The 24,283-nt window shown below is 42.0% G+C and overlaps 1 protein-coding gene across 2 annotated transcripts; it reads left to right on the forward strand.

Moving 5' to 3' along the window:
• The first annotated feature begins 228 nt into the window (after positions 1 to 228).
• On the forward strand, positions 229 to 22,536 carry SEPHS1 (selenophosphate synthetase 1). Of its 2 annotated transcripts, none has more exons than XM_087933977.1 (9): positions 229 to 1,049; positions 11,950 to 12,207; positions 12,677 to 12,780; positions 13,574 to 13,681; positions 14,967 to 15,121; positions 16,016 to 16,106; positions 17,015 to 17,114; positions 18,494 to 18,706; positions 21,064 to 22,536. In XM_087933977.1, the coding sequence occupies exons 2-9, from the start codon at positions 12,015 to 12,017 to the stop codon at positions 21,276 to 21,278; spliced, it is 1,179 nt and encodes a 392-aa protein (XP_087790103.1). In that variant the 5' UTR covers positions 229 to 1,049; positions 11,950 to 12,014; the 3' UTR covers positions 21,279 to 22,536. The 2 variants fall into 2 exon arrangements, with proteins under 2 accessions (XP_087790103.1, XP_026568860.1); XM_026713075.2 differs by lacking the exon at positions 229 to 1,049 and adding an exon at positions 6,352 to 6,699.
• Positions 22,537 to 24,283: the final 1,747 nt, after the last annotated feature.

Consider the following 24,283-nt stretch of genomic DNA (forward strand, 5'->3'; position numbering starts at 1 on the left):
ACTGATTCATATTTATGACGGTTGCTGTGTCCCGGGGTCGTGCGATCCCCTTCTGCCAACTGCTGGCGGTTTGATCCTGACCGACTCATGGTCCACTCAGCCTTCTGTCCTTCGGAGGTTGGTCAAATAAGGACCCAGGTTATTGGGACTCTGTAAACAGCTTAGAGAGGGCTGCACAGCACTGAGAAGAGGTATATAAGTCTAAGGGCTCTTGCCAACTGCATTGCAAATCAAGAGCAGAATCAGGAACTGTGCCACCACTTGAGACTTTCAAGAAGAGATTGGACTCCCATCTGTCAGAAATGACGCAGGGTCTCCCGCTTGGGTGGGGGGTTGGACTAGATGATCTACAAGGTCCCTTCCGACTCTGATTATCTGTTATTGTATCAGGAATACATGGGAGAAAAAGAACGCCCGCAGAGGAGGAGAAAAGCCAGCAAGCAGCCAGCAAGCAGAGTTAATGCGGAGAGGACCGTGAGGATTAGAAACCGGTTTGGCAGGCAGTGCGCCCTGAGCATCGCAACGTGGCCATTAGTGGACCAACCGGTTTGTAATGTCACCTGGTAATGCCAGCTACGACACCTCCTGTCTTAAAATTGTCTTAAAATCGCCGTTTGGCCAGACCGCCCTTCCCTTGGGGAAGCTTCAAGAGAACGCAAGAGGAGTTATTCTCACCCAGAATGGGGAAGAAGAGAAGCAGCGACTCATCTGAGAACAGGAATAAGGCTTCCACATGCTCAAGTTTTGCGTTCCCGCCTGGATCAATGCTGCAAAACTGCCTGAGCCTCCAAAACTAGCTTCCTCCGTAACTTTCCTTCCTCTTTTCGAGACTCCTGCAGCCAGGAGACCTAAAACTCTTCTGTGCTTTACTTCCATCCGGGGATAATCCTGAATCCTGCAACCAGACCTGCTAAGTCTTAAGCCAATATCCATTTCCTTTGTCTTATTTGCTGCCAGCGTTTCCTTGTTTTTCTCTTGGCTTGACGCTTCTGTGGATGCCTGGGAGACGTTATGGGTTGGCCACAGAAACAACAGCAGTACAAAATAAGGTGAGACAGAAGGGCGGCATTAAAACTCACAGGGAAAACACAACGCCCACTTTGTGTGTTCAAAGGCGGCGGCGGGTGGGTGGGTATTACTCAGCAAGCCCACTCCTCTGTTGCTCCAGGTGTCTGCTTCTTGTGCAGTTAGTAACTCAGGATCAGTTACAACGGTGGGCACACAGCAGCTTTGTTCTATATAAATTAACCTCAGAAAATCAATTACAGAAAACTAGTCTCCCTGCTCCATCTGTAATCACAGCAAATGAGACAACCGGAAAAGAGTTATTCGGAGAATACCAATGTAAAGGGTTTAGAACATACATATATATATTGGCAGGATCCACAGGGGAGATTAACATAAGACAAATTGGGAGCCACAATTTATGAACTTACAAGTTACTGAAAGAATACAAAGTGATCTAAGGAAAAGAGAAGCATTAATCGCAACGGCAGAATTTGAAGCACAGGTAATTAGATGCCGTTCGTTTAACAGCGGTTCAATATCCACAGCCACAGCCCTTAGGACTTATATATATATATATACCGCTTCTCAGTGCTTTACAGCCCTAAGTGGTTTGCAGAGTAGCCTGGGTCAATACTCATTTAACAACTGTCTTGCTTAGCAACATAAATTTTGGACTCAATTGTGGTCATAAGTTGAGGACCATGCGTCATGTTCTGAGGCCATATGATTCTATTCTGTTCTGTTCTACATTCTCCGGGAGTTTAGCAGTGTCACTTAGAATTGGCCCAAGCACAAAGCAGGTATTTGTTGGAAAGAAAAGAGTTTCCCCTCCATTTTTTCTTCACCCAGTGTCAAAATAAATCTGATCCTAGGAAATTCTTCCCTGTCTGCAAATGAAAGAGCAGCCAATTTTTCTCTTCTCTAATAAGGCCTTTGCTGCAGCTCCTCCTGATGGCAAATGGGCCCTCAGCTAATGCCATCTTGTGGCACCTGACCTGCGATGCATTCATTCTACCTGTAATGGTCTCCTCAGGAATACTCCCAGGCAATTCTGAAAGGACGTGGAAAAGAATTAGAAATGCCTACAGCAGACCCATTAGCATAAATCCAATCAAGGAGGCTTTGTTTTAGTTGTTCAGGAGGGTTTTAACTTGGCAGCCCTGTCAAGGGCTGCAAAAAGGGGTTTTTGCTTGCGTTGCTTAAGATTGGAAACAAAAATGCTTGAGGTTTATGTAATTCTCCCATGGAAATAATAACAGTGCTGAAAATAGGTAAACGGTGTAGAAAACACTGGAAAAATCATTCCATAACAGAACAACATACAAATAATCCTCGACTTAAAAGGATTTATGCTGTTAAGTGAGACATTTTTTCAGTGGGTTTTGCCTCATTTTACAACCATTTGTTGTTAACTGAATCGCTGTGGATGTTAAGTTAGGCACACAGTTGTTAAGTGAAACTGGCTTCCCCATTGACTTTGGTTGTCAGAAGGGGATTACTCCAGGATGCTGCAACCGTCATAAATACGAGTCAGTTGCCAAGCATCTAAATTTTGATCACGTAACCTCGAGAATGATGCAATGGTCGTAAGTGTGAAAATGGATGTGTGAGATGTACCAGGGTCTGCAATGCTCATTTTGTCACAGTAAAAACCAAGCACAAGAGAGGGAAACAAGTATTTTTTAAAATTGGATTCTTTTTCACATCTGTCTCCTTAGCGGGAGACCTTGTCATCTTTTCAATTTAAAGAGTAACTTTTAAGAAATAATTTCCTAACTCTGCCATCCCATGGATGGATCATCCAAAACAATGTTCAACTTGACCCAAAAACCTGCTTGACAAAAGAATGGTCCTCAGTGGAGCTAGAACTGACAAAACACAGAAAATTTGCTCAAGAATTTCATATCTCGCTCAAGTAATTACTTAGGACTGTTCCATGAATCAAATATGGAGGGGTCCCAAATCCTAATATTTGTGGTGGCTGATCTGATGTTTTTTTTAAAAATATTATTTGAAAAGGCCAAGTTAAAGATTAAACACCCCACCTTAAGCCTCGGTGACTCTAAATTTTTGTCCTGTCTGGAATTTCAGACGGCAAAAGGTGAAGTCAACAGTCTGAGGCTGAGAACAAGCATCGGCACTTATGGCAAATTCGGTAGGAAAGATTGAATTAAAGTCCAGTCCAGAAGTCAACAAAACCTGTTCTGATATTTAAATAAAAGTTCAAAGATGCAGAGGATAACGCTGTAAATCAAGGACTATCTATACGTGGGTGTTACGAGCTGACACTGATTTGATGATCCATCAGCTCAAAATGTTACCAACAGCTAGCTCCATAATGCAATCTAGAAGTTGGCTCCCGTCAAGTCTGAGTTAGCTACAATCCAGCCCCTTAGTACATATTTTAATAGAAAACCTGAGACACCCTAGTCAGGAAAAAAATGGTCACTGGATTCCTTGAAACTGGGCTCACAATATTGCATTAAGCATAACTGTATCATGGTTAGCTGAGGTTCCTACAATACACAAAGTCAAATCCAAACTAAGAATAGCTAAGAGCCTTTGAATTCAACAATATGGCCACAAGCAGGATCCTGTCGTAATTTATTCCATGCCTTGGCCAGGATGCAAACTTTCTGAACAGTGGCCAAAATAGAAAGACAAGGGAAGAAAAACGAGAATGTACGTGCCGTGCTACTTAATTTGGTATTATTTTTAACATAAATGCAGGCCATCTTTTGGAGTCTGGGAAATCAATGAGTAAGCTCTGGGGACCTTTTAAAAAAAGCAACTTGTCAAACATTTAGAGTCACATATTTAAAAGGAAGAAAATTATCCTGGCATATTTTTCTTCGCTGCATCAGTTCTGGTTTTGTTAAGATTACTCAGGATATACTTATTGGTTTGAGGGATAGATTTACTAACTCATCTATAAGAGCTGTGGAAGATTACTTTGGGATCGCCCCTTTGCAAACAGGAATCCTGCCAGGACTGAAAGTGAGTGGCCCAAAACCACCCAATTACAAGTGGTCCTCAACTTACCATGGTTCAATTAGTGACCATTCAAAGTTACAGCACTGAAAAAAGAGACATATGGCCATTTTTCACAGTTACGACCGCTGCAGTATTTCCCACGGTCACGTGATCAAAATTCAGATGCTTGGCAACAGAGTCGTATTTATGACCGTTGTTGTCTCCCTGGGTCCTGTGATCGTCATTTGTGACCTTCTGACAAGCAAATTTGAAGGGGAATACAGATTCCCTTAACAACCAGGTTACTAAGTTGTCAACTTACAGTGATCCACTTAACAACTGTGGCAAGAAAGGTCGTAAAAGGGGCCAAACTCACTTAACGAACACCTTACTTAGCAATGAAATTTTCGAGATTGTCATTTGCATGTTATCCAGACTAGCTGCAAACATTGCACTAAATGTGATTTGCTGAATGACGGACATTCGGCTGTCAGTCTGGCTGGGCCCTTGCAATTTGGCAAGGCTAAAAAAAATCTGCATTTGAGAGTCCCAGAGCTGCATTGTGCAAATTACAAGCAGTATTTTTGCTTTGGTTTCCTTTTCCCCTTCTTCTTTGCCTACTTTGAGAGGAAACGTGCTCCGCCAACAGGCCAAGATTCTTGGCAAACCCGCCTATTTTTTAAAGGGTTGTTCCGTGAGCGCTCTTCAAAGGATTCTGCCTGAACTGCCAGCAAATGAGGTCAGCCAGCCTGTCTCTCTCAGTCTGGAAGCGCGTTACACATGGGTGCACTGAGAGCCGGTCATTCTGGGTTTGCCATGCAGAAGCCCTCTGCACATGCTTAGAAGAATTCTGCCCAAGGAAGCCAAGAGGAAAAAATGGGTGGGAAGGCTGATTTGCCTGACCTCAAGCGGCTGCAGACAGGTAGGTTAGGTTTAGTGAAGTTTGAGGTCCCTTTCAAATCCAGCTGGACTCTAACGTCTCCTGCGTGGGCATATCATGCTAGTGCTTGCTCCTTTTCTCTTTCTTTTCTTTCTTTCTTTTCTTTCCTTTCTTTTTCTTTCACCTATATCTCTCATCTCCATAACTACTATCATCTTCCTTCCTTCCTTCCTCTATCCATCTATCATCCCTCTCATCTCCATAACTTCCTTACTTCCTCTGTCCATCATCTATCATCTTTCTCTCTCATCTCTCAACCTATCTTTTCCTTCCTTTTTCTCTATCTATCCATCATCCCTCTCATCTATCATCTATATACCTTCCTTCCTTCATTTCTCTAAGTATCCATCATCTCATCTTGCTCATCTCCATTACCTTTTCCTTCCTTTTCTCTATCCATCATCCCGCTCTCATCCATTATCTGCATACCTTCCTTCCTTCCTTCCTCACATCTCCATACCTATCTTTTCCTTCCTTCCTTTTCTCTATCAATCTATCATCCCTCTCATCTGTCATCTCCATACCTACCTTCCTTCATTTCTTTTTCTATCTATCCATCATCTCTCATCTCCATACCTATCATCTTCCTTCCTCCATTCATCATCTATCGTCTTTGTGTCTTCTCTCATCTCTATATATATCTCCTTTCCGTCCTTTTCTCTATCCATCTATCATCGCTCTCATCTGTCATCTACATGCCTTCCTTCCTTCCTTCATCTATCCATCATTTCTCATCTCCAGACCTCTCACCTTCCTTCCTTCCTTCCCCATTTCCTTCTTTCCCATCTCTTTCCTTCTTCCTTTCCTTTTCTTAGTCTCCACTTACAACAGTTTAGTGACCTGCTGACCTGTGACTTACAACAGCCTCGGAGGGGAGGGAGGACGCCAAAAAAGTGACCTATGACCATTTTTCACACTTATGACAGTTGCAGCACTTCCCTCCCATTGATTCCTATTTATGACCGGTCATGTGATTTCCCCCCCCTTGCAACCTTCTGACAAGCAGAGCCAACAGGGAAGCCAGGTTCACACGTCACTAACTTAACCCCCAACAATTCACTTAACTGCTGCAAGGAAAGTTGTAAAATGGTGCAAAAAAGAAATGTGTCTCGCTTAGTGACATAAATTCGGGGCTCCCAATCATGGTGGGAAGCCTGTATTATTATTTTTATTGCTGTTATTGTTATTTTTTTATCACGCTCATTTCCCACCCTTAGTTGCAATTAGAAGCCCATGATCACCTGGGGGCCTCCCAACCCCGCAAAAAGTGGGCGGGGCTTGTGTGCGTGCGTGTGTGAAGAGAACGTCTCCCCTGAGGCGACCGCCTTTGCCCCGCCCCGCCCTTCCCAAGCTCGAGCCGCCTCAGCGTTTCCCGCCTTTTTCGTACACAGGCGCTCTGGGGGGGGTGTTCCCCCGCGCGTGGGCGTCCCGGCGTGCGTGCGCGTGCGCAGGGAGGGGGGGCGGCACCCTCCCCCTCCCTCCCCCTTCCGAGGCGGCACTTGGGCGCAGCCGTTAGTCTCTGCTCCCCCTCCCTCGGCCGTTTGAAGGAGGGGAAGGAGGCGGGGAAGATTAACCCCCTCGTGCCCGACACGTCTCTCCTCTCTCGCCTCTCTCTCTCTCTTTCCCCCCTCCTCCTCCTGCAACTGAGGCGGCGCTGAGGGGAGAGGGCGAGCGCGAGCCGGGGCCGGCCAGGCGCCCCGGTGCATTGTGGGACGGAGTGGGGCAAGCCGGAGCGGCGCGGGAGTCCCGTCGGCGGGCGGGAGAGCAGCCGAGACGCGGTAAGGAGAAGGCCGCGAAGGGGTGGGTGGGTCAGAGAGAGAGGAGGGAGGTGCGCTTAAAGTGGAACGCGCCCCCCAGGGTATGTGGGGGAAAGCGCGCGGGAAGAAGCCGGAGGGGGCGTGTGAGGAAAGCCCGGAGGGGCCCCTTAAAGAAGGTGCTCCTTTAAAAAAAAAAAAAATCTTGGCCGCCTCCGGAGGGGAAGAGGTTAATCTTTCCGCCCGCCGACATCTTTCCTTTTCCCCCCCACTCCCTCCCCGACGGGGGGGGGGTAGGTGAGCGGGAGGCCTCGCGCGTGCGCTGTGCGCCTGGAACGCCCGGAGCGCGAGCCTTAACTTGGCTCGCGCCGCTCTTTCTCCGCCGCGGCCACGCCCCTCGGGGGGAGGAGGAGCGAGGGTCGAAGCCCCGCCCCTTCCCCCGCCCGAGTTGGGAAGAAATGGGACGATCCGGCTCGCTGGCGACGCTGAGAAGGCGGTGGATGGAGGGCGGGCGGGCGGGAGGGAGGGAGTGGATGGAAGGGGCTTCTGCCGCCCTCGGTTGGGGTCCTGGCGGCCGGGGCTGCTGGGCTTCCCGCTTCCGCCAAAGGCAGGGCAAGGACTTCCCGCCTGGCTCTTGCTTCGGAGCGACTCCGGATTAAGCGGGTCGTGGGAACACCAGAAGAACCAGACCCATAATCAATGACCAGAAGAACCCGGCTTTGCCTGGTCTATAGAGAGTCTCGGGCATCCATGTCCTGGTGTCTCAAAGGTTGCGCGGAGAGTGGGGGGGGGGGTTGGACTAGATGACCCCCCCAGGTCCCTTCCAACTCTGCTATTCCTATTCTGCATTCTATTCTATTCTATTCTATTCTATTGTGCTTTTCTTCCAAAAGGCAAATGGACTTTTTTGCCCGGGCTTTCTTCTTCTTCCTTGAAAAGGTTTTGTTTTTCAGCCAAGAAGCGTCTTCAGTTCACTTCAATTCAGTCAGTTGGGATGCCTATGGGGAGCCTCAGTCGTCAAAAGTCATGGTTGTCCCAAAGGTGTTTTTTTCCCAAAAGGCAACTGGATTTTCTTGTGAATGGAGGCAGTCCTTGTTTTACAGCAGTTTGTTTAGTGACCATTCAAAGAGACAAGGGCACTGAAAGAAGGGACTCGGGATAGTTTTTCACAGAAACATGGCAGCATCCCCATGGTCACGTAAGAGCAACTCAACCACTTGGCAACTGATGCATATTTATGACGGTCGCCGTGTCCACGAGTCATTGATCCCCCTTTGCGACCTGGCAAGCAATGGGGAAGCCAGATTCACTTAACAACCGTGTGACTCACTTAAGAACTGCAGCGATTTCCCTTAACTGTGGCAAGAAAGGTGGTAACATGGGGCGGAATTCAGTTAACAAATGTCTCACTTAGCAACAGAAATTTGGGGCTCAATTGTGGTCATGAGTTGAGGACTCTCTGTATTGGACGTTTTTGGGTTCTTTTTTCCCTGGAAAATGTTTTACTTTAGAAGCTTCTTCAGTTCTAAACTTCTGTTTTCAAAGAAAGCAAAGCAAAGTCCAGTTGCCTTTTGGAAAAAAGCACCTTTGGCACAATCATGACTTGGATGATTGAGAATCTCCGTGGGCTTCCCAATTTATTGAACTGAACTGAACTGAAGAAGCTTCTTGGCTGAAAAGCAAAACATTTTCGAGGAAAAAGAAACAAGAAAATCCCATTGCCTTTGGGGGGAAAAGGCAGCTTTGGGGCCTGGTTTGCTGGGTTCTCTCAGTCGCTTGGGGTCCCTCTAATGTACATTTTAGCCAAAAGTATTATGTAAGCTCTGTGTTTGTGTCCACCCATCAACTGAGAGCCAGGATGACACACTTGGAATTCTGTAGTCATCTCACCCAAATTTTGTTACATTCCTGAAGTGTTTGTATGTAATATTGCCCGTGTATAATGCCTAGAAGCCCCGTTACTCTCTGTCTACAGGGCCTCTGGTCATGAAGAGCTTCCTTATCTAGAGTGTTTTGTAAAGGAATGGTGGTGCCTCATCTGGGAAAGAGAAGAAAATTGTTAAAATATTGCTCCTTGTTTATTAGTCTTGAGATATTTAAAACTTCAGCTGTACTGTGGCATGATCCAGCTGAATGTAAACTTTTATGTAATTGTCTCTTTGATATTTAACTGGCCTCTTAAAATGTATTAAGCTCTCACTTTAAATTCATATTCATACAGTTTTAATTACAAGTATCACTTCCTTCATTGAAGTATTTTGATTGTATTCCATTTACCGATTTACCGGGTGCAACTCAGTAACATTTTCTCCTAAACGTTTCTGTGATTGGGATTTCAAGTATTTTACAACTCTGACATTTATTGGAAGGAGTTTTAATTGAATTTAATTAAAGTATGTGATTACTAAATTCACAAGTATTGGGAGATTATTTTGATGTTCAACTAATGACTTATTTATACGAATACCTATTTATGTGAGCTACTTTAGCAAACCAGAAAGTAACGATGTTGTGTTTTCTGTAAACTAGAAAAATGTTTTCCCCTTTGGATTGTGGAATGAAACAAATTGTTCACTTAAGCAGTTACTAACACAAAATAGTAACTTATCGATTGCCATAACTAATCTGCAGTGTAATGTTCATTCAGACTTTTAATTTGCAATAGAGTTACATCTATTAAATACTTGACCAGGTACCCATAACTGAGTAGTGTTTCCAGAGTTTGTGATGCTCTGGAACAGTTTTATCCAGGGGAGACATCAATACCAGTCTTGATACAGGCTCCAGTTAGATATTACTTGTGGCCCTGTCTGAAGCAGTCATACTTGGCTGTTCATGTTCATTGTTTTCCCTGGGTATTCTCTGTTCCTCTGGTTCTCTAAACTCACAAAGGATCTTTTCACAACCATAACCCTAGCAGCAAAATACATGCATTGGGGACTCAACGTTTGGGTGATAGTGGTTTCTAATGGATGAATAGGGATTAATTATTTCAAATATTTTACTACAACTCACTACAGTAAAGGGAATTGTTAACTTAAGCGTTCAGACTTAACAATGATTGAATAAACAGTATCCAAAAGCAGCAGTACACACTTATTTTATCCACACACTGGCAGAGCTCACAACATAGAATATCAAAATTAAGGGGGGGAGGAATCTGCAGCGTTGTGTGGACTCCAATCTACCTCTAAAATAAATAGAATCAAAGTATTTGCATTTTTTGGTGTTTGGTGTGAATTAAGGGATGAAATTGATCCTTTCACCCCTTTAAAAATCGCCAAACCTGCTCATTGTTCCATTTTAACTGCATCCATTAACCATAAGAAAGTTGTCCATCCCAGGTTTAATGAATTGAGTGAATGCAGCCTATTGTAGCTTATTCACTAGCCAATTTACTGTTTATGTTTAGTAAATTGGGTTCATCCACAAACCATGGAGAAGCAGTCATTTGCATTCAAAATAGAAAATGGATTGGTCAGTATTTTGGGTATGGGCGGATTAAATAAAATATGCTAACTATCCTGAGACAAAAGATGGAGGGGAGAGGGGGAGAGAAGAAAGCAGACAAACCGTGAACCCTGGTCACAAAGCAGTCTGCCACGGTTCTCACATATCTATGAAATTCCATGGTTATCCAGTGTCAGAAAAAGGAAGGAACTAAAGACTGACCCAATTTAATGGCATTTTTGAATGATGTGTCAACCATGTTTGTAGCCGATAACTCACTTTCCCCCTCCTTTTTTTTAACAATTTAGGAAAAGAAGGAGAAGCCACTATTTCCCCTTCTGAATAACAGAATTGGCTAGCCAGCAAGGCAGATAAAACGATGATCTAACAAATATAATCAAGCTGAAGAGGCAGTTAGCACATAGCACTATCACCAAGAATGTGGCAAGAAAAGTGTATTTGCTCCCCCATTTGATGTACAGGTTGACCGATAGTTTTCCAAATAGTTTATTGCTGGCCCATTGGGTCAACATTCCAGTTTTGGAAACCTGTTTGGCCTTTACCGTTACAGAATGTTCTGCAAAATGGTTCACATCCAATGCCCTAGTTTCAAGTAATGGGTGTAGCCACTATATTGTTTGACATCAAGGTCTAGAATCATCTGGTAGCTGTCATTTTTCAGACAGTCTTGAAGAGGATTGATTTTCTAGGATTCAGTGGATCCATTCCAGCTTATCTTCTTGTCTTAAGTTTAGGGTAGCAAATTATTGAGTCCTACTGATAGATGGTATAGATCCTAAATTGACATGATTGGCATCCTTCGGGGCATTCTTTATTTCACTTAAACTGCTGGAAGAAATAATCCAGAAGCTTGGACTAAAATGCCATCATTGTACAAATTATTTCTAATTCCAAGTAGGCAATGAAAAACCAAAAAAAGATGGTGAAAAGATGACTGAAATTCTGGATATATATGTCAGGCAAACCAGTTGAAACTTACTTTAGGCAAAACCAAATGTTACTGATGGAGCATTCTCAGTGTGAATGGAGAAGCGAATATGATAGATGTGGTCCTTACCACGGAGACAGAACGTTACCAGGAATGTTTTAAAGAAACAACCAAAAACAATGTATGGCTGGTTCCTCAACTGCTGGTGTGAATTAAATGCAAGATTTACCAAGTTTTGAACCTTTGTTTATCTTCTTTAAAGCTGTTTTTGTTTCTATGTTTTAACAAAATATCTTCATAAGGCTTCTGAATTATTCTGATGTGTCCATCAATAATTCATTTGTCTGTGACTTCATTGCTCTTCTCCTTGTCAACCCTTGATAATTCCACATTCATGCACTAAGTTAAATTGTATTGGTCTTGGTCTGTATTTGGAGTGTTCTCAACAATTCATTTCAATCATCACAGTTTGGCATGGATTAACATCTACAAAAGGAGTAGAGGCTAACTGAAAAGTAAAATGCCTACTGCTTGAATAGGCATTGCATTTTGGTGTTCATAAGGAGTTTCAAAGAGTTAATATGGCCTTTTATTTCTAAATTATATGTAGTGTACTACAAATGCGAAGATTAAAAACAAAAATCAGTTTGTAATTACATTTAGTAAGATCACAGTTGTTTCATTGGGATTTAACTCTGCTGGATTGTCACTTTACAATTTAGCAGCCGAAATGAAATCTAATAGGCCGTTTCACAAAGAATTTTGATGTATTTTCTATACAAAAACAGTTGGGAGACCACATTTTTAGGTAGAGTATGCGACTGTATGAAAGACAACTTTTATGCTATATGTTTGTATTTTTTTTTTAATCCTAGGATAACAAGTCGAACCTATTTCATAAAGAAAAAGAAAATCTGCCGTTACTAACCGTGTGAGAATCATGTCTGTTCGAGAGTCCTTTAATCCAGAAAGCTACGAACTTGACAAAAGTTTTCGGTTAACCCGTTTCACGGAACTTAAAGGCACCGGCTGTAAAGTGCCTCAGGACATTTTGCAGAAATTGCTCGAATCTTTACAAGAAAATCATTTCCAAGAAGATGAACAGTTTTTGGGGGCTGTTATGCCAAGATTGGGTAAGAAACCTTTTACTGGTTATAATGATTTCTTAGGTTTCAGATGTGATCCCCTTTTGCGACCCCTTCAATGGGGAAGCCAGATTCACTTGGCAACCGCGTTACTAATTGAACGACTGCAAATGTGGCAAGAAAGGTCACAAAACGGAGCAAAACTCAAGTATTTCGCTTAGCAACATAAATTTTGGGCTCGATGGTGGTCGTAAGTCAAGGACTACCTGTACAATCATTATGTAGCCTAGTGCACATTAGACTCTTTCTGTGAAGAGTCCCTGGGAAGACAGCGTTGAAGAATGCGGCCGCACCAATGAGAAAAGAAACACCGAACTACCATTCAGTGTTTTCATAGTCTCCCTAGGGTAGGATATTCACCGTTTGGATCACCTTGTCTGCTCGGAATATGTAGAAATAGGCAATTAGAAGAACAGCCCAATATCCTGAAAAATAAAGTGAGTTACTTTTATTGCAGGAATTGGCATGGATACTTGCGTTATTCCTTTGAGACACGGAGGTCTGTCTTTGGTCCAGACAACAGACTACATTTATCCCATTGTGGACGACCCCTATATGATGGTATGGTATCTTAAAACGTTGGTCGCCTTTTTGTCAAATAAGAACTTTGGAGGAACGGGGATGGATGTCAGACTATCGATTTCACCTGGCTTTGGTTTATTTAGTCTTTCTCAGTTTTGTCTGGAATGACCAGGCCTTTGAAGAAACCCAACCCCCCCCTCCCCCCAGGTGGAGACTGATCTTGGTTTGAGCATTTATATTATTTCTACTCTAAGTAAATGAATGAAGGCCTTACACGGTGCTACCTTGGTACTCAATGCATTTTTATGTGAAAAATTTGTCCCAGTACTCATTGTTTGTCAACACACAAAACTAGAACTTGTTGCTGTCAGCTGCCTTATGAATCACACTTCATTATTCCTTATGGGAAAAATTGTTTGGTACTCACTGTTTTTGGTACTCATCCCGGAACATGTTAATGATGAGCACCGAGGTACGGCTGTGTAAGGAATTCAGTAATATTCTACTGTGTTCATCTAAACTCAGAGAGAAAGGTTTTAACAATTTTTTAAAAATCAGAATGTACTACTTTATCCAGTGAAAGATAATATACAAAGAATTTCTGTTTGGTGCATTGGTTAGTCTGCTCAATATGCAACAGAGCTAAATGCAATAGTAACAGCAGTCCTGTTATTTCTTTCATTCATTACAGTTGCTTTTTCCATCTGCCCCCCTCAAATTTCGGTTGGTAGATTTCTTGGCCTCACCCAGTCTCTTTTGAAGATTAGCTTGGGAAGGAAGTTAAACCTTAAAACAGCAGTTCAATGAGAATTGTGTGTGTTGTTTTTTCCAGGGACGCATCGCATGTGCCAATGTCCTTAGTGATCTCTATGCCATGGGAGTCACCGAATGTGACAATATGTTGATGCTTCTTGGTATCAGTAATAAAATGACAGACAGGGTAAGTTCCTTTAATTGTGATGATCAGAAATTCGAATATGTTATTCTGTGTACCTATAAATTAACATTGATCTGAACAATACCAATAAATGGTATTTCAAGCATCTATAATCCTAAATCTGCCAATTGTCCACCTCTGCTCTTTCGATTATTAGTTGCTCTTGCTTACATTACCGTCCTTGAAAATTCTAAAAATGACTGAAAGTATCGATTTTGGTGTGATCGTTATATTTAAACAGTTCAAAATCATGAAAGGCAAAACAGACCCTTACAATTTTAACAATTCACTACATATTTTTCAGAACTGATAATCAAATACCTTGTAAGGGTGTTTACTCTAATGCCTGTTATTTCATTTAAGTTCTAGATCTGAATTAAACCAAAAGATATTTTCATGATTTCTCATTGAATTTGGGGGGAAGTCGCACAAGAAAGTTTGAAATAATTGAGTCAACAATCATCTCATCTTTTGCTAACATTTCTAGTAACTTATGCTAGAAAGTTGCAACAGGAGTTGGGATCAGACACTCCAGTAAACCACTGTGCATTTTACCAAGTTTGTTGCACAAACTCTCTAAGGATAACTCATCATTAAAGCTCTACTCTGGTTAGCTCTCCTAAGCCATAATATGGTTTGCTTATTCATGAGAATTTTTTTCAGTTGGAGAACTAGCTTCAATCCAGCTGGAATAAAATAACTAAAAGGTTCGTTGCACATTTTTGCCAGATTCCCTTGCAATTTCCAAATAAAACGTTTCTCCAAACTCTGTTGAACTGTTTGGAAACCCTGTGAGGTGCTTTACTAAAGGGGCACCCGACCCCAGACCACGCACCGGCACCACAGCGCACAAGTGAGCGAAGCTCCATCCACACATGTGCAGGATCCAGGCAGCGTGTAAAACCACACACACATACGGTCCGTGGAAAAACCACCCTCCACCAAACCGGTCAAAAAACCTGGGGGAAGTTGCTTTGCTATAAGGAAGAATTTACCAAACTTGGCTGTTCTTATGTAGTTTGTGAGAACTGGGCCTCATCCAACATTTTGAGTGGACCTTACTGATATCCCGCTCTTTTAACTTTACAGGGGTTCAAGGAAGTAATAAGTTTCTGTTAGTAGACTGTTTCTACATGTACATACGCAGGTGTGAGGGGATGATTCAACTTTTAACAGTTGTGGAATTATGAATTTCTCTGGGGTGGCTTGTAAGCTGTTTATGTATTCAGTGGATGCTTGACTAGGCAATTGATTTTTCCTACTTTTGTTTTCATGTCTTTGTCTGAAGGAAAGAGATAAAATCATGCCTCTAATTATCCAAGGATTTAAAGATGCTGCAGAAGAGGCAGGAACATCAGTGACTGGTGGTCAAACAGTATTAAACCCTTGGATTGTTTTAGGAGGAGTGGCCACAACTGTCTGTCAGCCTAATGAGTTTATAATGTAAGTTGGAGCATTTTATGCCAAGGAAAAGGTGCTGAAAGTGTTAAAAGAGGTAGCTACTTCTAAAATTCTGAATTGTTTCTTTTATGTGTTGTTCAATTTAAGGAAATTAAATGCTTGCCTTTGGCTCTGGACTGGAGATGTTAACAACAATGCATGTTTTCCTGGTGAAGCTTTACAAATGTATTAAGATTCACCTTGCAAAGCCATAATTGGCTTAATCATGACTTATTTAAAAAGTTACACTTGGTCAGGCTCACACTTGATGCCAAATAATCAACTATGATTTGCAGTATTCAGTGTTTAAATTAAAATAATGCTGTAAATAAAACAAAAAAAATCACATTGCAGATTCAGATAACTTTAGAACTCATTGTGGTAGCAGTTCTACAATATATGGGGTTATATTGAGTTTTTATGTGTTCACTGATGAGCCCCATGTAGGAAACTGATCTATTTCGTCCAAGTTGGAAAACCAGTGTGACTGTAAATCATTTAATGATTCCAGCTATTAAAATCCGAGCTCTGAAAATCTGTCTTATTTTTAGTGTCTAAAATAAAGGCAACAAAATCTTATCCAGAAGTTGTTGTTTTTTTAATAGAAGTAAGAGACACTGAAAGTAGTAACAATTTCCTTTTAGGGGAAAATTGTCATATTAGCATTAAGTGTGGCTCAGATAAAAATCTACCAATAATCTTCATTATATATATTTTGATACATGAAAAAAAGTACTCATTTAAGATATGGTGACTAAATGAGTGCCTTTTTTGGTTGTATTCATTTTATTTTAAATAAGATCTCTGGATAATATTAAAATAAACTTTGGTGGAATAATTACTGAAAAATAATGATGGGGTGTGTGCTTTTTAATAATATATGTTCATTACTTCTAGGCCAGATAATGCAGTCCCGGGAGATGTGCTGGTGTTAACGAAGCCATTGGGAACACAAGTAGCTGTAGCTGTCCATCAGTGGTTAGACATTGTAAGTAAATCACTTTAAATATAAACCCAGCAAAGGGGCAGCCCCTACCTGGGACTAAGCTAGGCCAAACTTTGAACAAAGTAGGCTAAATGTAATTTACTTAATACCAACCTGTTCCGTTGGTTTATCTTCTTTTCACATACATTAAATATCTGGAGATAAAAGTGTCATTGTAAAAACAAATCTCTGGATGTACATTGACTGTGTAGAAATCTGTTTCAGAAAAACACTTTTTAGTGTACTTGAAGCAAAATTTATTGAAGAAGTGTAGAAAAGCAGTAAGATAATCCTGTTTTTCTAGTTTGCAATTAGAAATTCGTCATGGAAATAAAATACATTCTGAAACTCTGTTTCAGAGGCTGCTGATTGACAGAGTTGGAAGGGACCTTATAGGTCTTCTAGTCCAAAACACACACACACACCCCGCACACACACAGCCAAGCAGACCCTATACTATCGTCTTTGGTCCTCACCCAGCAAACCGAAAAAGCAGTGAAGCAGAATCCGTTTATAAACAAAAGGGATGTTCTGATCGTGGCTGTTCAGGTAGTAAAAATCAAAATGCAACAGGAAGTGCTTCAAAGGATTCCTTCAAGTTGGGAGAATCGGCACTTAATGCTGTTCAAATAATAGCTGCGTGTGCAGATTGATGGGCTTGAACTGGTGTGCAACCAAGAAATACATCTTGAGCCTTCAGTAAGAAGACTGTGCTAGCATGCTGCTAGTGAGGGCCAAATCCCGTCCTAAGATTATCAGGAAAGGATAAGAAGTAACTGGCTGGTGTGTGTGTGTGTATACATATACAGATACACACACACACATATGGATGGATAGGTAGGTAGGTAGATATAAAGTAAAATACCCCAAAATAGCTGTATGTAGCCTTTCTCTTTCCTTCTGTGCCTTAGCCAGAAAAATGGAATAAAATCAAGCTGGTCGTGACACAAGAAGACGTGGAACTTGCCTATCAAGAAGCAATGATGAACATGGCAAGACTCAACAGGACAGGTAAGGGAACAGGTGGCCAGTTCATTTCAGTCAGCGACCGGGCCGGGGGGAAAAAACAGGGTCTGCAAGGCACAGATCTATTTAGATTGCTAGGAAGTCAGGTGGTTAAGGTGGCTCTCTGGAATGGTGTACAGATAGTCCTCGACTTACAACAGTTCACTTAGTTAAAACGGCACTGGGAGGAAAAAAAAGATGACGAAGGGCCGTTTTTCACACTTGACGACCGTTTCAGCATCCAGATCGCGTGATCCAAATTCAGACGCTCGGCAACTGGTTCATGTTTATGACCATTGCTGTGTCCCAAGATCCCGTGATCCCCTTTGTCGCCCTTCTGATAAGCAAAGCCAGCGGGGAAGCCAGATTCACTTTAACAACCGTGCGGAAAACTTAACAACGGCCGTGATTCATGTCATGACTCTGGCCAGGAAAGTCGTAAAAGGGAGCAAAACTCACTTAACAAATATCTCAATAACAGAAATGTTGGGCTCTGTTATGGTCATAAGTCCAGGGCTACCTGTACAATGTTTCCAGCTGTAGAAGAAAGACACATTGGTGCAGCTGTAGAGGCCTCCGGACCGAGAAACCTGGAGGGTGTGAGTTCTAGTCCTGCCTTCATGCTTCATGCCGGATGTCTTAGGGCCAGCCACTTCCTTTCAACTTAGGAAGAAGCGGTGCAGGCCATTTCTAAAAACGTAGGCCAGAAAAATGTGTGGGCTTGTTCAAGCAGTCCCTGGTGGGAGCCAGTCACTCACTTTCTTTCCCTCTGTCTCTCCACACCCCTCCCTCCCCCTCCCTCCCTCTCTCTCTCTCTCTCTCTCTCTCTCACACACACACACACACTTTTTTCTCATCTGTTACTATAGAAGCAAACCATTTATATATAGCATGGTCGTAATGTTTTCTGAAGAAGAAAATGCAACTCAGGTTGCAATTGGAAATGAATGTTTGGCAAGGAAAAAGAAAAAAAAATATCTGCCATGCATTATCAGAAAATTCAGGCCTATCCCACTCTTTAACCGCAATTGGAATATATATATTTTTTTTAAAAAGGTATAAATCTTCTGAGATGGGACAGTATTTCCAAACGATTTTGCCAAAAGGAGATCAGGAATGGATCGTTCATATGTGGGAATGTGTGTTTTTTTTTTTCCTCCCGAAGAAGTTTTATTCTAGTTAACTTTAACAGGCAGATTAACAGAGTTGGAAGGGACCTTGTAGGTCATCTAGTCCAACCCCCCCTGCCCAAGCAGGAGACCCTGCGCCATTTCTTCAGCTTTATTTGAAGGGAGCTGGCACTATAAACTCTGGTTTAATTCTGAGGGACGGGCTGAATTCGGAAGGTGCGTGACCCTCTCCCCCTCTCTCTCTCTCCTCTCAAGCCGCAGGGCTCATGCATACGTTCAATGCTCATGCCGCCACGGACATCACAGGCTTCGGCATCCTGGGCCACGCACAGAATCTAGCAAAGCAGCAACGCAACGAAGTCTCCTTCGTTATCCACAACCTCCCTGTCCTTGCCAAAATGGCTGCAGTTAGCAAAGCTTGTGGGAATATGTTTGGTCTTATGCACGGGACTTGTCCAGAAACTTCAGGTAAATATATATATACACGTCTGCAACTCCGGCCCTTAATCTCTCTCCAAGAGGAACACACTCCTCCCTGGAGTATGAGGGATGTGAATCGGCTGTCTCGTCTTCCACAGTAGGAAATTTGATCCATTAGATGCAGACCCTGGGGAGATCACCCCTCTCTGAAAACATGCCTGCCTGGAATAGGAAGCCCCTACGGCCGTTCCCTTCACGGTGCAATCCAGCCATCCTGTCAGCTGCTCCAGGCCATGCCAGTCCTCCCAACGGTGCCTTGTAGCTTCCTAAATAGGGTCAAAGGTGAAAGGGATACAATGTCTAGGCAGCTAACAAAGAAAAAGCTCTCCTCATTCTGTTGCCATGTAGGTTTCATTCCCTTGGCATTTCAGTTCAATAGCGAGAGTCAGGAGGCAGAGGCCTCACTCTGTCTTTGCGACCAAAATAGATAAATAATACCATAAAATAGATAAATAAATAAAATAATATCACTCATTAAAGAAATTGAACACGATTCCTCGACCTTCTGTTTGATGAAAAAAGATTTTAAAATATCCAGGTTTTCTTTGCAAAAGCTTCTCAGGAACAGGCCCAATTGATAGTGTGGATGACCTAAAAAATAAATACATAAAAGTGAACCGTAGGCAATCCAGAATGCCAGTGAAATGCCAGAGCTTCCAATGTCTTTTGTGTGTGTAGTTCAGTTTGTGATTCTTACCAGCTGGAATATTATCGATGCTTCCTTATCAAAGTCCTGGCAATTCTGTTCCCGGCCATTCTGGTTGATTCCAGTGCTAGAATTTAATTGATTGATTGATCAAATTTATATAGTGAAGCTGATTTCTTGTTCTCCAAAATACCTCCGTAAAAAATAGTAATCACCTTTCAGATCAACTGAATTTTCATAATTTTGAGGTCCTTTGTGCTGTTACAAATGGAAGACTTGTGAAAGAAAATGTGTGTAACACATTATCCCAGGATGCACAGTTGTCATTATAAATTGGTTCCTTAGAAATTCTTGTAAATGGTCAGAGGATGGCGCTCTTTCTTCAGATAAACCCAAACAACTAGACTATATTGGAAACCTGTGCTGAAAAAAAAATCTGCATTTAACAGATGTGCACTTGGCTATATACACAAAAGAAGTAATGTTGTGCAAGTCAGAAATTCTGCCCCGCTAAACAAATTCCTAATTGTTGCCTTTTCTGACTCTGAGTGTTGACATTGCTTTGCATTTAAAGCTGTAATAGTAGATTGTCCACACTTCAGAATGATCAGTGCTGATACTTTATATTCCTTTGAATTGGGTGCTTACTGGACGAATTGGCATTGCCATTAAATGTTTAAATTATAAATTTTCATTGTATTAAATTATATGAATTAGGAATTAGCATTAAATTATACCGTAGGCCTTGTTTTTGCGTATCTTCCTGATGGGGTTTGGATTCTATACCACTCAACTTAGTGGCTTTCTCAAGATTTTCTCCCAATTTGTCACTTCCCCCAGAACCCAGCTTAATATTGCAAACAGGGTTTGATCAGGGAGAAGTAGAACAGAACAATTATACTGTGAATGATTTGGGCTTCGTGTTGTATTAATCCATCCCAAGGCAGCATTTGCCTTTTTACCAGCTACTTTGGCCTGGTGGCTCACTTCACGGTTTTCCCTGTTCACTTCCACCCTGTTCTTTTTAATCCTAAAGGCCTGTCTAGATTACTTGTTTGTAATGTCCTGCCAAATATCAGCCATTTTTCCCAGTCCTCTGCAGACCTGATCCAAGTCACGGATAGATAGAAATAAGTTTGGGAATCTCCCTGTTGAGACTTTGTCCCCATCTGGCTGCTTCGTCCTGTGGACCCCACCTGAAAGCAGCATTCAGCGCAAGAGCTGGTTGCTTTAGTAAGGAGAACATTGCGCAGAAGGCTGCAGTGAGATCCCAGGTACAAAGAGGGGGTGGAAACTAACCGAGGAGAGAAACCAGCTAGAACTAAGGAGAAATGTCCTGACAGTGAGAACAATTCATCAGTGGATTAATTGCCTCCAGGAGTTCTGGCTGTTCCGTCCCTGGAGGTTTATAGGAAGAGATTGGATAACCCTTTGTCTGAAGTTGTATAACGTTTCCTGCCTAAGCAGGGGGTTGGACTAGAAGACCTCCAAGGTCCCTTCCAACTCTGTTCTTCTAAGCTGCCTTGGAAACGATCACTTGGATTAAGGCAGGAAGAAAAGGGCCCGCCACAACTTCTGGGTGAGGGCCAAACCAGTTTAATTAGTAAAGAACGGTTAAAGCTCCGAGTAAGCCAGGCGGCAACTTCGCTTTGACCCCGCGAACGGGAGCTAATGCCACCCTTCCTTTCTCCTTCTGCAGGAGGCCTCCTTATCTGCTTACCGCGGGAACAAGCGGCGCGGTTCTGTGCCGAGATCAAGTCTCCAAAATACGGCGAAGGTCACCAGGCATGGATTATTGGGATTGTGGAAAAGGGAAACCGCACGGCCAGGATTATAGACAAGCCTCGGATCATCGAAGTCGCGCCCCAAGTAGCCACTCAGAACGTAAACCCGACACCCGGGGCAGCTTCTTAATCCTAGACGAAATAGGTTTTTTGTTTTGTTTTGTTTTGTTTCATTTTTTTTAAAAAAAAACAAAAACAAAAAATAGATCTATTTCCTTTATCATCTTACAGCCTAAAGAACTGTGTAAAAAAGAGAGAGAGAGAGAGAGAGAAAGAGAGAGAAGAAACACATTGTGTCTGCAAACCTGGTGGCCTTAGGTCGGTTGGAGCGAGTGAATATAACCCTCTTGCCTTCCCCCCACACACACACAACACACAACACACCTTTTTTTTCCCCCTCCCTTTTCTTTTTCCTGTTACATGAACTGAAGATGCTCCTATCTCGAGGCAGCTTCTGAGTTGAGAGCGATATTGTTATCCAATACTGTTGATTCATTTTGAATCTTTAAGAGACATTGATCTCTCGCCACACGGGCTCTTTTTTTTTAAAAGGTGCTTTCACGTAGCGCAGGCATTGCCCACCGTGGTAATCAAATGCAGTTTTTGTGCTCTTTTTTTTTTAAATAAATAAATAAATAATTGGGTTTGGGGGGGTTTTTTTTCGGGGTGGGGGCTACATGTATATTTATCAATAGCTCTAATTTCGGATGCCTTGAATGAAATTCCAAAAGGCAATAAAGTGTTTGATGCACAAGGAGTTGAACCCGGAAGCCAAGAGGGGTTGCATGCCTGCCGCCTTCGTTCCGTCTTTTCATTTGTACGATTTTTAGTTGTCCTCTCCGTGAAAATCTGTGGCCTCGGACATAACGTGGTAGTACCAGAAACACACAAGTTCTGCGTTTGCACGAAGAGCACTTGGCCAAAGTGCGAAGGAAGGAGTAATTGTGTTCTTTGTAGCTCAGACAACGTTTACTTTTGTATTACCGATAATCGCTTCCTTTTTATCGATGGTATAAACACTATAAATAAGTCTTCAGCAGGGATAGGGTGCGCTGAGAAGCAGCAGAATATTGCCAACGGAAGGGTATTCGATCATCATTTACAACTCCCTATATAATCACACAAGCAATTTTAAAACTATAACCAATTTAAAACAAAACAAAACAACCCTGTTCCGTGGATGGTAGTGTTTAATACATTTTATATTTTGTATAGTGATTATATTTTTTTTGCTTTTCTTAAAAACCGGATGTCTAGTACGATGCTTAGTTATTTTTGTTCGGCCTACATTCTTGTGCACGCTTTTTTGTGGATTGTTTAAAAGCTACGTTGCCAACTTTGCAGCCTGAACTTAAGCTTATTATTTGAATAAATATTTAATTTTTTTATTGCTCTTGTGCAAGTGGATGACTTTTTAACTTTTATGCCTGAGCTACTGGGAAGTGAGAACAAAGTGTTTAAATCAGGTTGCTACCTTTAAATTAACTACCACTTAAGTTGTTTTTAAAAAAAGGGTTGTTTTTCGTCTAAAGCAATAATAGTGTTTAATTCCCAGTATCATAATGTAAAATGTGACTATTCATACATCGTGATAACAGGTCATATGAATACCTCTTCCTGCTAACAGTTGCACATATCCAGTAAATGTTTCTGATTCTGAAGCCTTTACTGAAGAGCTGTATTCTAATCTGGTTGGGTTTTATGTATAAAAATGTCTTAAAAGGAGATTGTAACAGGCATCTCTGCAATAAGAACCTTTCCTTGTGCTTATAGTTTTGAAAGAATGAACGCATCTGAAATAAGTTTTTCTGGAAGATCCCAAACATGGAACAGGCCCTTTTGAATGAAGATAGAGCTACTTGTGTTCTTTGGCGGTTGGATTTTAAACCTTTTTAATTTTTTTGTATGCAATAATTTGGCATTACGCTCTTCCATGTTGTGAACTTGTCCTTAAATTGTGATTATATGATTCTAAAACACAAACTTCACATGTGAGGGCATGTGCCATATTTAGAGAAACAGCAGCAATATATATATATATATATATATATATATATATATATATATATATATATATATATATATATATATATATTTAGAGAAACAGCAGCAATATATATATATATATATATATATATTGTGCTGTTTCTTAAATATGCATATATATATATATATATATATATATATACATGAAAGTTCCTGTGTATTTCAGTTCCTATTCCATATTTCTCCACTTGAGAATACACAGTTATTGAAACTTATGCAATTTCTACCCATAGGAAATTAATACAAACGTAAGTGAATATTTGTAGCTCAGGGTGAAACCTTGGTGCTGTCTAAGCTTCAACTGTTTTCTTGCAGATGTTTCATTACCCAACCAGGTAACATCATCAAAGCTAGAAGGGAGGGGTTTGCTCTCTCTTTTTATATATATATATCTTATATCTTTTTTATATGCCCCATCCGTGTTGGCAGGAGTGTTCTTTCTTGGTAATTCCTTCACTGGGTTGTTTGTATTGCAACAGCCCCCAACATCAGGAAAATGCAGGGGGTTGGACTAGAAGACCTCTAAGGTCCCTTCCAACTCTTATTCTAAGCTTGAAACATCTACAAACTGGACGCCCACGCAACTTCATCAAAGAGTGCCTCGCCCCATTACCAGTGCAAGACTTAACAGTGGTTCGTTTACTGACCATTCGAAGTTACAGTGGCACTGAAAAAAGGGACTTGTGGCCAGTTTCCCACACTTGCGACCGTTGCAACATCCCCCGTGGGGGTGACGTGATTTACATTCCCATTTATGACGGTCGCAGTGAGTCCCTGAACAAATGCGGAGAGAAGTCGTCACGTGGGGCGAAACTCAAAACAGATTCCTCACTTAGCAACTTAAATGGTGCGCTGAATTGTGCTCGTCAACCAAGGCTACTTCCTGCCCAAGCACAAACACAATCTATGAGAAGGACAAAACTGGGATATACTGTATTTCGGAAAGCCCCGATCGTAACGGCCGCGGAGTATCACCGTAGCACACCAACTACATCAGCAGCTGTGAGGAAGCGGCCAAGCCCAAGAGAGCACAAGGACCCCTCAACCAATGCAGGATGACTCCGGATATAGTTTGCGTAGCTTGCTAAA

This window comes from Pseudonaja textilis, chromosome 5, assembly GCF_049901715.1.
Source record: "Pseudonaja textilis isolate UNSWEBS1 chromosome 5, rPseTex1.2, whole genome shotgun sequence".
Taxonomy (NCBI): Eukaryota; Metazoa; Chordata; class Lepidosauria; order Squamata; family Elapidae; genus Pseudonaja; species Pseudonaja textilis.